Consider the following 17,595-nt stretch of genomic DNA (forward strand, 5'->3'; position numbering starts at 1 on the left):
TTGCAAGATACTGGGGATAATAAACTAAACGCTGAGTGAATATAATTTTTAATTCAAAGTTGTTCCTCCACTGATCATTTTAAGGCATTTTACATTGATCCATTTCTTTCATGAGTTGAAAGAAACCCCTGAAATCTGATTCCTGCCCTGAAGGCTACATTGGGGTGGCATGGGGCACCCCATGTGCTGGCACTGAAAAGAAACCAAAACAGTGGAACAAGAGAGAATGATCTTGGACAAAACCTGTTGCCTTCTCCCACCTGAACTGGACCTGTAGTTTCCAGAATGCTAGGCTGTTATTGCAGAGGCTAGATTTAATTCTTATTTGTTACAGTGGTTACCGGCAACACAGCTTATAGGTAGCTGTGGGCTGACATTCAAAAGTACACCTCAGTTTCAAGTTCCAGAGACAACTTAGTACCCTCGATATCAGCCTTATGGTTGTTTTTGGAAAAATTGTTTCACTATGGACTCTGCTGTGCACTTTGCTTCACTTTTGTATGCTTTTTCTGCAGTTTTTGAATGCAGTTAAAGGCAGTGATATATATGGTACTTACAATGGCTTCTGTAGAGAGATAAATTCCATTAATTAGTCAAAATGAAATACAAATTTACAAATTGCAAAAGTAGTTAGACATTCCATTGTACTCTTAACTGCACATTTAATTCAGTGCATACTAATGCTCAATTAACATTATAAAAAATTCAAGGTTAAAATATAATTAATGTAACTATAGCTTAGTTATTATTAAACTAATTTTACTGATATACAGTGTAACAACAGCTATCTCAGCCATTATATTGATGTAAATTTATTCTGCCTTTCAAGTAAAGCTATTTGAATTACATTTTTAATTATTTATCACGCTGAATATCATAACTATCAAAAGAATCCAAGTTCTAGCTATAAAGGAATATTTTACTTTCCCCTCTTTGGAGAGAAGTTATTTGGTCCTATGACTTTGTAATCCAACAGCTGAGATGAGTGACAATTCAATAGGGTGGGGAGTTGCTGTCATGGAGGATCTCTCTGTGCAGAAGGAAGATGGAAATTCATGGGAGATAAATTAATTACATGAGGAAGACTGCCAAATAGTTCAGGCCTCAGTGGGGCAACTTATGAACAAGATGACACCCAGCTTATATATTTCTTCTTCTATGCACCCCACTACAAGTGAGACTTTGCTCTAAGTATGAACTTAGTCAACTCTATTCAGCAAACTACAACAGCAAAGACTGCAAAATACAGAGTGCCAAAAAGGCAAACAAACCACTAGTCACGTTATTCATTATTTTACATTGATCTTGACATTACACTTCGAAGGATTTTGACACTTTCTCTTCCAAGCTGTGTTTAGCCCTCCTCAGTTGAGGGAAGCTTTATGGCACAGAGTCACTGAAGGTTTAGACATGAATATGGAAAGGGGAAGAAAACAAAGAATGGCCAACGGACACTCAAAAAAAAAAAAAAAGTGGAACAGATGTACAATATCTGCTGATATATCAGCCCAGAAGAGATTCAAAGACTATGAGGGCTCACTTTGTTTTTCGTTTTACCACTTTGTTAACTGTTAGCTTTTCTTAGTACGTATTTAACACAGACCTTACTTCTTCAAGCTATTTGACAGAAAAAGTAACTACAAAAATGTTTACAGTTTTATACACTAGCTTTCATTTCATTCACTGGTGGCAATCTAGTTATGGCAGTAGGGTTAAGCATAAGCTAATTTGAGTCCATTTGTACTCTTAAAGAGGAACAGCTGTGCTACAGAGAACACAAAAAAACCTTCTAAATGTCAAGCAGTTAATTATTATACATATTTAAGCTTGACAACTCCTTTGTATGGATGTTGTTCAAAAGCCAGTCAGAGTCTCCTAATGTCTTATAGCACCATACTTTATAAATACAGGTAAGCAAATTTTATTAAAATACTCTCCTTTCTAGTTATTTTCCTTTTTTCTTTTAATATTTCTGCCCTTTATGAGGGGGACTGCTGGTACTTCAGTATCAGTATTTTATTTCCACATCTTCCAAAGTAACTGTTTCAATGCTGCTTCTTCCTTTGGCACTCTTTAATATTGGGGTTGCAAATATCCCTAATATAGAGACACACTCTCTATATGATAATTATTTTTATGTTTCATTTGGACAGATACATCACTGATAATGGCAATGTTAATGAAGTACACAAAATAATAAAAAAGGCAAAATCGCCAGTGAATGGCATTTTGCTATTATCTTCACAAGACTGGCTGTGGTTGGTGATAAATTCCTATTATTTCTCTTACTGGACTATATCACATCACAGTTACAACCAGAATGGGATTGCAAATTTTAAAAGTTGCCTAAAAACATTTTCTGCAGAAGGATACGAAAATAAATAAAAGCAGGGGTTTGGTAGATTGCTCAGCTTGTATACTATAAACATGCGTTTGCCATGTAAACAGTAAGATACAAAGTTTAAGCACATAATGCATTCAAAATATCTGTTTAATTTGTAGTGTATCAAAAAGAGAAAAGCTTAATAAAAACAGATCAGAAGCCTTGCCTTCCCCAGAAGAACGCCCTCATCAAGAAGAATGCCAGGAACCTTGATATGCAGAAGAGATGAAGTTGGCTATAGTATTTAATAAACAATCCCGATTAATAACACCTAGTCTTATGAATCTCCGTGATATTGAAAATTGTTACATAACATCTAGCTTTTATGCATTTTACTAAGCTTGTGCTATGAAAACAGACAGTTTTCTCTCAGGTTTTTAGGAATAAGCTCCTTTTTTGCAGTATTAAACATTCAACAAACAAACAACCTAGAGGCCAACAAATCTTTTAGAAGTACTTGAAGATGTTGTGAATCTGCTCTTCTGCCCTGTTAAAAAGGCAGCTGCCTTTCAGAAGTACATTTTTATTATTTTCTTTGAGAATCTATCAGGAGTTCCCTGAATACAACTTGATTATCAATGTGTGAGGCTGCTTCTATATAACCCCATGCATGTCCAAGATGTTTTACACTGAACTTCCCAAAATTCTACTTTGCAATTCAACATGCATTTTTTAAAAAGTGCATCTTCCATTTCTAGTCCCCTGTGTTGTCCAAAGGTTCAAAAGCTGTCTTGTAAAATTCAAGGCTGTTTTCAGTGCACCTGCCTCAAAGAGACACTTCTGACTTCATTTTAAATTCAGTGAAACAATTACAATAGCAATCAGGAAAATGTACATATGGTTTTGTTGCGGGGGAGGGAGGGGGGTTGTTTGTTTTAAACCAGGAACTTTCAAGCATATTTATTCAAGGAAACAGGAACTGTTATGAATTAAGGATTTTCTTCTGCATGGAGTAACATCAGTTAGGTTCTCCAATATTTATAATAATAATTTTGCATACTCACTTCACTATTTTGTCATGAAGAATGCATTATGAAGGATCCATCAGATTATAGTATCCTGTCCTTTCAGGGTCACAGAGGACAAAAGTTGTGTTCTTTCCAGTCAAACCCAGCAGAAATGGGATCTACATCTATGCTGCTGCCCAAATTATTCATCAGGAATTGCTATCAGAGGTAATGTCTCTATGGAAGCTGTTTCATGACATAGATTTTAAACAAAGAAGTCTAGATCTGCTGACCAGCAAATGGTCTGCAGCTGTGACCAGCAACTGCTTTCTTCAGCTGACCCTCCTCTCTTCCTCTGTGCCAGGAATACCAGGCTTTTGAGCACACTACTGAAGAAGAGAAAAGGAGAAGACTTCTTACCACAATATCCCCATTCCTCCATTTATCTCAGGTGTAAATACAAATCAATCTACCTAAAAGTCCCTGGGTACCTGATACCCAAGTCAGTTAGAGCTATCTTCTCCACATATTATATACAGGGGTGGAGGTTTTTTTGTTGTTTGTGGGGTTTTGTTTCGTTTTAAGACAAACACACTGATTTATCAGCAGCAAATAAATCTACGTTTAGAGAGGAAAGATTTCTGAAATCTGCAATTGTCTTTCTGATGTGGAGTGTACATATTCCTTACAGAGCATATTGCATAGCATAGCAAATAAAAAGAACAGAAACATTTCCATCACTCTGAAGTTCCTTGGTTTTGCCTCTAAATACTGGCTTAAAGGTGGTAGCTAAAGATCTGGGACTCAGACACGCTCATTTAGCTTTTAATTTCTGTTCACTGAAGTTGTAACTAACAAAGACAGCTTAGAGACACCTGGAACTGGAAGGTGTTCTGGACACTCACAAATAAATAAACTGTTACAAAAACTATTTTTAAATTTTAATTTTTTTATTTCACTGTTCGGGAACTTGATAGTTGCCCCAGTTCTTGTCCTGGGGATAAACATGATTGCTGCTCAGAAAGGACATGGCTATACCTGGATCTGAATCAAGTTAGCATAACATAAAATTTTATCACAATCATCTTTGTATCTTCTCACTAGCCTACAGAAAAAAATCAACTTAACTGTTTCATAGACCACAATCTTCATCTTTTTTTGTTTTAAAACCATAAATCAATTATATTCAGAAAAAGTTATTCTGCTTTGGATGAGTAACTAGTCATTCTTCAACCGTTGAAGGGTTCTCCAGACCTGTTATGTTTATAATCTTACCTATGGAAGACTCAACGAATTTGTTCCCTAGTGATTTTCAGTAGTACAGCAACACAGTGCACCATGATCTGCTTAACAGCAGTTGCCAAAATATGAAGCAAGGAACAAAGTCAGGAATAACATAAATCTCTTCTCCCAGCCTCAAAGTTGTTTGTTTCCCCAAGTTTAGCTACTGTGTAACTGCAGCTCTTGCTTGAGGTTGCCTTCCTAAGTTAGTGATACGTTTTGAAAACTTGGGAATACGGGTTTTACACTCACTTCAGCCACTTCAAACACATAAAAATCCATAACCTGGATTGACACCATAATAATACAGGGTGATAATTAAAGTCGTCAAGGGTATTTTGGACACTTAAATGCAAATGTCTAAGGCTTCCTCTCAAGCCTCCTAAATGTGTCAAATTTCATCACCTATATTTTAGTATATGGCAAATAACATTGCATCTTAAAGTATGCTTTCATGTTGGATTTATAAAACACGGTGGAAGAAATGAAAGTAGCACACATGATGTGCAGGGAGAGCATTTAACATACTTTAGCACACTAAAGTTGACCTCAGAAGAATTTTTATGTTTAGCCACAGGTACATAACAACATGTCTAGTAAAAGGAATACAGGCATTGTTAAATTGTTTTGTGAATTTTTGAAAAGTTATCTTTAGGGGTTCTGATAAAATAAGTCATGTAGTCAATAAACATAGTGTAAGTGCCAATACACATGATGATGAAACATGTTCTTATAACTTTATATTTGATTTCAAGCGGATATTAAAATTTTGTAATTGTCACACCAGATCAGATAATTTGCCCAAATATAGATCTGGTACCACATTGTACAGGGAAAGCCATATGCAATCCATAAATGCACAGGTGGGACCAAAGGCAAGTCCCATTAAAATCTATAGAAAAATACCCCTCAAAATCTAAACAAAACCTAGGAGTTTAAATAGTGCCCTTGAGGGCAATATCTTATCAAAAAATATTACAGATTATTTTATTTCTGTAAATCTCAAATCCTCTTCAGACTCATGCTAAACTTCTGACCTCCATGGTATCATGGTACAAAGCACTCCACCTGTTCCAAAGAACACCAAATGTTAATTTTTACCTAATTTTAAATAACTTTTGTTATTGTTATTTTTGTTGTTGCTTAATGTCTGAAAATTTTTGTCTTCTGGGAAATTATAAATGAAAACAACCATCTAAAAGTCTCTATAACCATTATAAAGCCTCACTCATATCACTTCTTATTCTCTTAAGAATCATTTTTCCAAGATCTCTTTAGTCATTCTTTCTTCATGATTAACAATTATTTGATTATCATTTTAAGAGTTCTTTGTTATCAAATTATTTTTACACTGAATCTCTTGGGAAAAAAGTTGTTATGAAAGATAATGAAAAAAATAATGTTTTTGGTGGTGGTGATGGTGTCCATTTCAAAAGTGTAAACTTTCCAGAAAACTGAATTTTGCAATGAGTGAAACTACTTACATTTTGAAGTTAAATCTGTTGATCATTATCTTTGTAAAGAAGTGAGCAAATACTGACGTATGAAAGCATTTAATTTCTAAACCAGACAGGTAACTTGTCATTTTGGAAATTCCAAAATGTTTCCTTAAAAATGTTCTGAATTAAACCCTTCACTTGTCCTTCTCCAAAACACATATCTTGAAATAGACATCATTTAGGAAAAGAGAAGTTTTAAAATTGTTAACTAGCCTAGGATGCACTTATATATACACATATACATTTTACTTTGGCCTGACTGAAAAATAACTTTACTTCCTCTTCAATTTTGCTGGGAAAAACGGTAAGTGTTGGTTTCATCTAACCCAAAAAGTCCATTATTCACTTATCACTCCATCAAAGTTAGCCTCAATATCACCAACAGTACCTCCTATCCTAATTACATAGTATATTGATCAAGTAATTAATTAATTACTCTGAAGGACACAAGTGTCAGAAAACATTTTTAAATTATCCACTTGAAACGCTGCTCATCAGCATAAGCCTGGAAACCTTTCAGTGCAGCATTAGTAAGGGGGATATATGTCCATGCAGCTGGACATACTGTACGTTAAGATTTTTGTTACAATTTTAAAAGGCTGTATGTTAAGGCTTCCTAGAGCCTACTCTTTTGCTACCAGACAAGTTTATTCTCAATTAACAGAGCTGTCAGATGGAATTATATAATGCTAAAATGCTTTCCTGCAGAGACTTAATAGCAATAAAGCAATATACATTTAAATGGGAACAAAACAGGTCCTTAGAGTACAGTATAAAGGACTGAAGACATGCTGAGTCTTTGATCATTGGCATTATCTATTAGCACTATTCTGATCAAACCCTGTGTTATTTACCCTGTAGGAGTCTTGATAACAGCACGTCCTGCAGATGGGATGATATCTCCAGTCAGCATCTTAAAAGTTGTGCTTTTCCCAGCTCCATTTGTTCCCAGGAGTCCAAAACACTAATAGAGATGGGGGAAGAAAAAAAAAAAAAAAAAAAAAAAAAAAGGAACAAAAGCAATCAATCTGCTATGCTGAAAGAAATAAATAACACTAATTCTTCAACAGTTTCTCCCCTTTTCATATTTCCTATGATGTCCTTAAGGTACTGTGTATGAATATACTGTATGTGTGAATTCCCTTTCCCGCAGAAAATAAATTTAAAAAAACCCCATACATATAATATTTAGATTACCCCATAATTCCTAAAAGTGACTTATTTAGGATTCTAGCCCTCCACTTAAAACCCTGCTCAGTAACTAAATGCATTATTTATCCATAGAATTAGTAAATGCTAGATTTGAACCTGAGGATCTCAAGTTCTATTTGAGAGCCCTGACTACCAGTCTATAGTCAATATTTCTCACTTTCTCATGAGCTGCTTCACTCTGTACAAGTAAATGAACACTGAACAGCCAAGACACACACTGACTTCTGAACAGTAATTTCAGTCCCCTAGCTGCAATGAATATACACTTAAGCTAGGACAGGATTTATATTAAGGCTATTTATAGCACTTTGTAACTTTTAAAATCCTTGTTTCATGAACTTTCTTATTGATAAATAGGCTTTCATCAGCAATGACATCCTCCTGGTTACCCCAGTTACCCAACAACTGATCTATAACTGGCAGGACATCACTGGACCTGTGCTGCCATGTGCTAGTTTCTCACATTTTCCAATTTGCTATTAGCACCCAAGAAAAGTCTTTTCCTTATCAGTATTTTTGAAATGAATATCTGCAATTCCCAAAAGCATCGAAATAATGAAAAAAAAAACCAACAAATAAATGCTTTTCTGAAATCTTTAGCACTACCATATTCAGTGCTAAATTTCAGTTTATTAAAATAGTATATTAGTATATTATATGCTATATTAAAATATACTGTGAAGATTTCAGCATGGGAACTACAAGTTTGCCTTGGTGACAAATTCAGGATTCAGTCCACAGTTTACAATTGAGCTAGGTATTCTTTGCTTTCTCTGCTATGCTACCTACTTGTTTTTTATCTTAACCTATAAAACAGTAACTTGGTAAAGATAAGCAAGAAGAAAAAAATTAAGACTCCGATGAATTTGTAACCCAAAAAATAAATGAACAGTTGCTTCTTAAACACCACCACAGCTTCTGCTTTTATCCAGTTATTGATTTTCAGAAATTACTACAACTGAAATTGTTCTGCTGCTATGTGCAGATGGTAGACATCCTGAGTATATCTGAACAATTGCTCAGAATGAAGTGTTATTTTCTGAAAGGAAAAAAAAGACCTCTTTACCTCTCCTCTTGGTATTCCCAAGTTTATACTTTCCACAGCTGTGTTCTTCTTACTGAAACCTCCATAACACTTCCTGAGGTTGTACAGAAGGAGGACGTCATTACCAGTTCTTCCACCAAAGAGTCGCTGTCGCTCCATTTCTACATCAACATCTTCTGAAGGGCTGACCATGCTGTTAACTGAACACTGACCCCTAAAACAGAAGATGATAACAAATGCCACATGGCAAATTGGACATTGCTGTAGTCTGGATAAGTCTGTTTTATTTCCCTGGTGGCAATCCCTTAAAGCTTGGTGATCAAATCTCAGCAAAATCCAAGAGAAACAGCAACTACTTGTATTTTTTCTGCAGTTTCCACTAATTCAGGTACACCATGTTATCAGAAGTATTTATCTTCAGGTGTTCAAAGGAAGCCACCATTTTCTTTCTTTAAAAATTAATTCATTGTCCACTATGGCAGAATACAAACGGTAACACACCTTGATTTCTGGAGGAGATCCCAATGAAGAAAAAGCCGTAAAAGAAGAAGCAGTGTTCCCTGCAGAGCCATTTCCACAAAAATCCAGCCCAGGAAATTCATCTCAAAGGGGCTCACATATGAATCTATTCCAAAGTTGCTGGTCAGGTCAAACTTGATCTGATTGTACGAAAGTTCTATTAAACCCTGGCCTAAGCAGAATTGTGGGAATACGATGAACACCCATTTGAGGATATTGTAGATGTTCTGAAAACTCTGTATTAAGATTCAGCAAGAAAGGGGGGAGGGGGCGAAGAAAAAAAAAAAAGGGAAAAAATTAGTTTTCTCCATCAGTGTATTAAGCACACTTACACAGCTGGATACAGCACTCAAATCTCACTCAATGTGAACTGATTTCAGAAAAGCATATTGTGAACTATTTTGGGGCAGGGTTAATCTCTTATTGTATTTTAGAGTGCCTAGGGCCACAGGATTCTAATTTTAGTTGAGGTTCATGGATAGTAAGAAAACACATGAGGCCACAATCATTCTGTTTTCTTAAAATTTTAATATTTGAATGCTATTAATTCTAAATCACCAACTTAAACCCAAGTCAACACCAAATCTGCCTCCAAACTTGAATGACGTGTAATCCAAATCTAACTTCAAAAATCAAGTTTTTGACCTGGTACGTGCATAGATATTCATACACATTCTGAACCTCCTCTCTATAAAGGTGCTTAATTACCATTATGACTAATAGAAGTTACATATATGGAGTGAGAATCCATATTACTATTCATACAGTGCTTTACAGATCCTAGGAATATACGGTTATCTCTTATGTCAGTATTATTCAAACACATTTTACAATGCATATAATCTATTCAATGGACCAGAACAGCTCCCATTATGTGCCAATTACAACTTAATTGTCTGGGAAATGTCAAGGTTTCAATTAATGTTGTTTTTCCATTACTACAGGGCTTTTTTTTTTTTTTTGTTATAAACAAGTTAAAATTCAGGATGGTAACAAGCAATACAGTACACACTAGGACAGAAAAATCAGGAATTTTTAAAACATAGGTTTTTCTGCTGGAAAAAATCTTGCCTGTGCATATGTATAAATATACATATATATATATATATATATACACACACAAACATATACATGCATGCATGTGTGTGCATACATCTCACTTATGAGTAACGTAAAGCAAAGTTTTTATACTGACCTGCACTTTGGAAATTATAGCTAACAAACGAGGTAAGAGAGTCATCAGCATGGTACACAGGCCAAACACAAAATTTAAGGAGATATAAGAAATAAAAGCTACATCTGAACTTGAGAAGAATCTGGATACAAGATACATCCATGGTAAAGTTGCATATCTGAAAGTTTAAAGAAACAAAATTATCACAAATAAATTATGTTTTGGTCTCACCAAAACAAAAAAAAAAAGGCATTTATCATACTAGAAAAAAGAACAATAATTACTCCTTATTTTTAAGATATGCAAACAAGTCTTTTGACCAACTGAGAAAAAAGGACAAATCTGGGATATGTTTTCTTTATCAAATTGCCTTATGATTCTATAGATGTACACAGAGCTATGGCCATGTGATGGGTAGATATGATCCATTTTTGCGTATAACAACTGCATATGTTTACTTTCACTGTTCCAGAAACTTCCCAACCCTGATTTCTGAATGATTGCAAAACCATGCATCTCAACAAGCCTCTTACACAGAGTTAGAATTACAACCAAATATTTGAAGCTTAAATCATGGATGCTGAGCAATCAGCTTTTCTTAGAGGCTTTCATAGAAAGAAAAAAGACCAAAAGAGGAAGGAGAGAGTGAGCGGGGGCGGGGGGAGAGAAAAAAAAGAAAAAACATTAATCCTTGAACTGGAACTAATATTTGTGCCAGTGATATCTGAGAACTGAAATTTGCCAGAGATCATGTTAGCATTGTTATTACATAAAACAGGTTATCAGTTAGTAGAGTAGTAGCCATCAAAAATGAGTGCACATTTACTTCATAGCACAATGATAAGACAACATGTCTGTGACTACATCATTTTCAATGCAAATCTTTAAAGGAGGAGGGAATGCACCCTCCATTCTGGCAAGTCAAATGACGCCTATCCAAAATGGAGCAGTCATATTTTTTATAAAGAGTAAGATATGGCTAGCCGAGCTAAAAAAATTGCCCAGGCAATTTGATCAGCATGAGTGTCATGTAAAGGAAATTTATTTTCTATTCAACATAGCGCAAGACATATCTATCAAACAAACAGTATATAGACTGCAGGAGCATAGGTATCAGCATACACCATTGCATGATGATAAGTATATATGTGTATATATATAGTTGTATATATAAATATTTCTTATATAGTATTAATATATGTATTAATAGTGAGCTCAATGCAAGAGTAACTAGCCAAAAAACTGTGAATTCACTTCTTCATTGCATTAAACAGTAGTTTAGATTATAAGCCATAAAAGTCCCTTTTAAATTCAGTATTGTGTACTTTACTGATTAACTTTTTTCATCTAAGAATTCCAAAATCCTTTACCTTAAGAAACAAACTTTCAAATCCTGCTGTGAAGTAATAGTGATGTTATCATCAGCTTACAGGAAGATAAAGGTTAAATGACTTAATGTTTGGGTCTCGAATGAAGATTGTAAGTATTCAAGATCACACTACACCCTTCAGCATCCTGTTGCCAGTCTTAATCACACAATCTTTTCTTCCCTTCATGCACATACTAAAATCACTGTTCTAAGTTTTGCTCTGAATTACAATAACGTAAATACAAGACAAGTCCATCCTTGGAAACAGCTCAGAAAAGAGACATGATTTAGAGTGTTATTACTCTGCTGTAAATGAAAGCACAATTTGATTTGTTTGCTTATAGCTGCTAAGGAATGAGTAAGACTTTCCAAATACTAAAGTTGTATGATGTTCAAATGCAACCTTTAAAGTAGCTGCCAGTCACGCCTACATTTCTATCCTAACTCTTTCTTTTCCTTCAGCTTCAGCTGTAATTTGTTATTTTGTAAGTATCAAAGATAGAGCATTTTGGAGAAAAGTGCTTAAGCAGTTGAACTATAAAACACTTCTGCTATCCGCTAAAAGAGGAAAGAATGCAGTTTAGTTAAGAGACCATTATATTTTTAAAAGAAAACAGTTTTAAAGTAGCGCACTAGGTAATTGTTGATTATTCTTTCAAGCACACCCCCTTCTGGCAGAGAGCTTAACTTTTTCATGTAACTGGGCTATTTTTATCTCTATTCTAGAACAGAAATGCTGCAAAAGTGTACCCTGAAGAGAAAAATCAAATTTTAAAAGGAAAAAAAGCATTAGGGAATACAGATAAATGAGAATTACATGCACAATACTGGGGAAGGATAAAATGACGACGATAGGCTTCATCATGTTTGCTGTGTAGTTAGGCTGAGTAAAGGATAGACTAGAAAGAGTGGCAACTCTGAAATTTATCAGAGTGTCCTTGAGACACATTAAACTTACTGACTGACATTTATTGTATCTTTAATACATGTTAATACACATTGAATACATACACCTTCTTGTTACAAATCACTATAATATCTGTTAATGTCTGCCAAAGCTGAACAGCACAGGAGGGATTATGCTGAGATGATTAAGCTGCATCTGCAGTCAACAAAAAACTTTTTAGAAGACAGTCCAGCTTTTCAGTCAATGCTTTTCTTCTGAAATATCCAAACTTTAACTCAACATTTTGGTTAAAACAATGCCAGCATAACTCTTAGCACCTGGGATTTAGTAGTACACTGTGGGCAGGACCAAAGCCTATAGCACACCACAGAAAACATGTCATGACTTCAGCAAACATACAAATAGGTACTGTATGGTTCATTTGCTGCTTGGCTAAGATCTCTATAGATGGCTATTCTTACACTAGGGTCACAGCAACTGGATTACAAGAAGCATTCAACAGTTGCAAAGGTAATAAAAAAAAAAAAACAGGATGAGATTTAGTAGTGTGAAGTCTTTGCACTAAGCCTGATAAAAATTTTTGCCTTTAACTTGAATGAATCAATTGGTAGTAGTGCAGAAGGAAGGAGGAGGAAGACAAGAGTGATATAAAGAGGAGAAAAGTATGATCTTTGGATGTTTAATCTGAGTTACTTACAAGATCCTGGCATCATGACCTCTAGAATATTACATACTGGTCTGGCCACTCATGCCCAGGAAAGATGAGCTCAAACTGGAGTTATAGGCAAAAATGATAAATAGAATTATCCAGGGAATGGGAAGGCCTTTTTACAAGAGAGGACTTGGCTTGTTTGGGCTTGCAAAAGATGTTTGATGATGGAGAATTACGAAGTATGGCTCCAAATAAACTTAGGCTGGAATTTCAAAGAAATCATCCAGCTATGGAGATACTGAAACAGTTTTCCAAAAAAGGAGTTGCTGGAGGCATGGGATCTTGAAAACAGTTTCAAGATGAAATACAGTGAGTTGTTTGGGGTTTTTTTTAGTGTTTATCTGAGACATTTCCTGGAATAGAACATGTCCTGATCTTGCAGAAGGTTCTTTCTACTTTCCTTCCCTGTCATTTTCTCATGGAGCTGTTATATTTCATTATCTAAACATTTGTCTCGTAAGATATGCACTCCCCCCTAGAAAGGTAGCAAAAACTAGTTGCTTGAGATAAGGAAGAAACAACTTCTCAGAATGCTTATCCTGTAACTATTCAACTTCAGCATTTCTCACATCACCTGGGACTGCACATAGGAAGAGTTAAAGGAACAGAATAGACAGATCATTAGTTTGATTGAGCCCAGGGCTCAACAGCCTTATTTCTATAGAGAAATCAATCCTCTGCTTAACCAATTATTTTAACTTTTTATAACTGTTTTTTCACGTGAAACTAAGCAAGAGGGTGATATGGGAGGACTTTCTTCTCTCACAGTACTATCTGGAGACAAATCTCCAACCAGCCCAGTACTCCACATTGGATAGACTTCTCATTGGAAATATAAATTCCTGGAGCTATTTAAAATTACAGAACTACAGAAAATGGGTAGAACTGTAATAAAAGACAGCCACTTCTTACCTTCTTGATGATATTCTGCACGGCTAAGCACTGAAATTCTGACCTGACTACGTTATTATTCCCTCATTTTCTGAAAGATAACATACAATCAGTTTCTAACAGCAAATTATTGTTATAGAGGCTGAGTATTTTCTGAGGCATTTCCAGTCCTTCTTTTTTTCCTTTTTGTTTTTTAAATGCGTGAGCAAATCTCCCTCCACCTTCCACATGGAACTTTCAAACTCATGTTCCAGCCTGTTTTCTCACTATCTTTTGCTGAATCATAATCATTTCCAAAGAGAGAAAATCATGCATCCAGCAGCAGGTGCAAACCAAGTCTAAAGATTTCTGTTTGTTTCTTATAAGCTATAATTCCATAGTAGCATTTCCAATCACATACCCAAAGAGTATCAGCAGGAGAACAGTGGCTGCCAAGTTCTTTCGGAAAGTGAAGGCTGATAGCTGGAAGGCAGTAATAACACTAACACACAGGGTGACTGGAACCATGTAAAACAGCTAGAAACAAAAGAAAAAAGGCACTTAGCAGGTGAGCATCTCTTACTGGTCTTACTTTATTAGCATAGAAGGGCTTACAGATTAACTTTTCCATATTTGCAATATAATTACACAATAAATTAGGAAGAATTAGGGAGAAGAGCTCTGAGATTTCATAGTCCACACTTGCTGTGAAACTGCCCCTTTTACACACATACACATGAAACAGCCTGACAAAATAAAATCCGACTACAGAATATTCCCCTTAATTCCATTTCTATTGACCTTTCCAATACATCCATTTAACAAGCTAGCTCTTCCAGATAATGAGTCCGTATGGGACCATTGCTACAAAACATCAAATTATACTGTGAATACAGAGTCTTGGATTCAGAAATAGCAGTTTCACTGATTGGTGCTTCAGTCATAGGAGAATAGTAAGGGTACAATTTTAAAAAGGAACCTTAATGAAGGACCATGTGTGCTGATGAAGCAAATGACAACTTTTAATGGGAACAGACATAATATTTCGAAGAGTTACAGCCAACAGGGAAAGTAGTTTCTCTGTTTGGTCTCTTGACATAATGGTAACCAAATACTTAAGAGGGGGAGGATGTGACTGGTACAGGGGATTCATATCCAAGTATTCAAGAGAGACGGGTTCTGCTTGCAACTAGCAATGGCAAGATGTGAAAATCTGTGCTCAGTTCCATTCTCAGTGTCTGCCTGCTCTGTACATTGAAGCAGAGCTCATTAGGGCAGTGACTCTATTTCTGCTTAAATAATATTTAACCTTATCCTAATATAACTGAGATACAACTGCAATACAGGCAACAAATCAAGGTCTAGCTAAATATTCAGTGTAGACGAACAACATCCTTACTGTTAAAATTGGACTTTCATACTGAAGTACAATGCAAATCTCTTCAAAATTAAACCAGAGGGCATCACTTCTTTGCCAATGGGAAGACAGACCTTTTTTTAAGAGAAGGGCAATGGAGTGAAATGTAGACAAATGTAATGTTCTTATGTTGTTCACAATGTACCTTATTCAGTGCCATATACAAATGTCATATCATACCACTCCACAGATTTAGGTTTCAGTTATCCAGGAGCTGTTTAAAAAATATGGTAGAGAAGTCACAAAACATCTGAGTCCCAGTATGTTTCAACAGACCTGGGACTTTTTTCTAGCAATAAATAAATAACTTAAACAATAAATTCTATTAGAAATCTCACCTGAAAACATGGTGTGTAATAAAAGTTGGACATGCGCAAATAAAATAACCTTAATTTTGCCCCTCTAGTGTCACAAGCTTAATGTGAACAAAACGTCTATTTGTCATGAAATTTTCTTAGCACTTACACATTTTCCATTTGTTGAACATAGTAAAGAATACCATTCACATGTATAAATATAGTAAGAACAGCCTGATTCTGATGACAGTAATTTCATAAATCAAATAATTCTGCAGGTATAGTAAAGATTATGCTACCAATAATGCAGGACACAGCCTGTAATACTTAAAATATGTAGAGGGATTTCAAATTTAACACTTTCTATATTCATGTGTTCAATGTCCCTAAATGATCTGCAGCACAATTAGCATTTAAAGCAGCATCTGTTCTTTCCCAGATCATGATTGATCATGCAGTCCTGTGCTGAATTTGTGAGAACATTTTGAAAGGAAGATATTGGCAGAAAATAATGAGGAGTTGACTTTGCTGCACAAGGAGAAACTGAATGATGAAGGACTGAGTTTTTAACCAAGCTCTCTTATCTGACACCACAGAAAAAGGAATACAAAGATTGACTGGCCAAGTAAATAATGTTTGGAGAAATGTGCTCTTACTTCAAGCTTGCTCAAGTGTGAAAATCCTGATTTCAAGCATGGATGGGTGAAGTTCTAATGTTTCAGATTTAGAATAGTCTGAATGAGAACAGAGAGTGTTCCAAAAATCTCTGTTCCTGACCAGGCTAGTTCATGTTTGTGTTGCCTATGCTAGATCCCAGCCATTCCTTCCATGACCCAGTGCGTTAAGCAAGGTGCAGAAAGTTTTAAGTCCCTTCTCTGGGGCCAGGAATCTTTTTACTTTTGAATAATCCAGCTGACTCCAATTGCTCACTATTGCCTCTGAAACCAATCTCCCAATCCAAAACACCTTCTTTGAGAAGTGAACTATCAACACACAGCGCCCTAGTTCTTGAAAAACAGTAATTCTATCCCTTTCAGAAGTAGATGACCTAATCTCAAATTCCGGCCAAACACTCAACTAATACTATAGAAAGCCTCATCACAACTGAATTATGAAAAAGCCTTTCAGTTAGGGACATATATGTTTGTCTTGTATATACACACACACACACAGACAGATATATATACACATATATAATGGAGCAATTTTTAATTTTAGTTTTTAAAGACTCACCTTTGAAAAAGATATTTGAAGATAATTTGTGGAATTCATGCTTAAATGGAATCAAAACAAGCTCCATTACACAGCTGATGAAAAATCAGTGACTGGGGAGTAGCAGTGACTTGAGAAAGATAATTTTATTGCACCACCTTTGCTTATTGGCCTGAACAGAAATCAACTTCTCAGGCTTGAAGAAGGTAAGCAAAAATTCCTATTTCATTTAACTATGTTGGCCTAAATCCAACCTGCCAAAGTCAGGTCTCAGTGGCATTCCTGTCTTTACATATGATTAAAAGGGTAAGATTTAGGGAAAAATAATAACTTTTGTGGTATTTTCAAAAGAAGAGAAAATTTTCAGATTTGTTTATGAACTGCATGCAGACATCACTATCTGTAATGTTAACAATGGTAGAAATTATTTTGTATGAGAAAAATAAGCGTTCAGGACAGAGACTTCGCCCATTTCTGATCTAGAACATTCTGTATATATGAATTCATAAATAATATTTTCTACTGTCTATCTTGCCAGAAATAAAAGGTACCAGTTATTAATATCTCTCATGTTACCTACCAACAGACAACATAATTATGCCTTTAAAGTAGCTGACTAGTATCTTCAGGCTTCTCCAATAATCTGAAAGATTTTGCCAGTGGCAACTCAAAGCACAGAAACTCCTGCTAAGAACTGCTCTGCGGAAGATTCTCTCTGTCTAGGTTGATTAGCCAGCTTCCTTTTATTTGTA

The 17,595-nt window shown here is 35.4% G+C and overlaps 1 protein-coding gene across 1 annotated transcript in view; it reads right to left on the minus strand.

The window, feature by feature from the left end:
* ABCA13 (ATP binding cassette subfamily A member 13) overlaps positions 1–17,595 on the minus strand; it is a 155,151-nt gene that overhangs the window by 32,580 nt on the left and 104,976 nt on the right. Inside the window, exons 34-38 of the mRNA XM_072851592.1 lie at positions 14,340–14,455; positions 10,082–10,238; positions 8,869–9,122; positions 8,389–8,581; positions 6,965–7,074 (exon numbers count right to left, since the gene is read on the minus strand). Coding sequence (XP_072707693.1) covers positions 6,965–7,074; positions 8,389–8,581; positions 8,869–9,122; positions 10,082–10,238; positions 14,340–14,455 — 830 coding nt within the window. The remainder of the gene's footprint in view (positions 1–6,964; positions 7,075–8,388; positions 8,582–8,868; positions 9,123–10,081; positions 10,239–14,339; positions 14,456–17,595) is intronic.

This window comes from Ciconia boyciana, chromosome 2 (genome assembly GCF_034638445.1).
Source record: "Ciconia boyciana chromosome 2, ASM3463844v1, whole genome shotgun sequence".
Lineage (NCBI taxonomy): Eukaryota > Metazoa > Chordata > Aves > Ciconiiformes > Ciconiidae > Ciconia > Ciconia boyciana.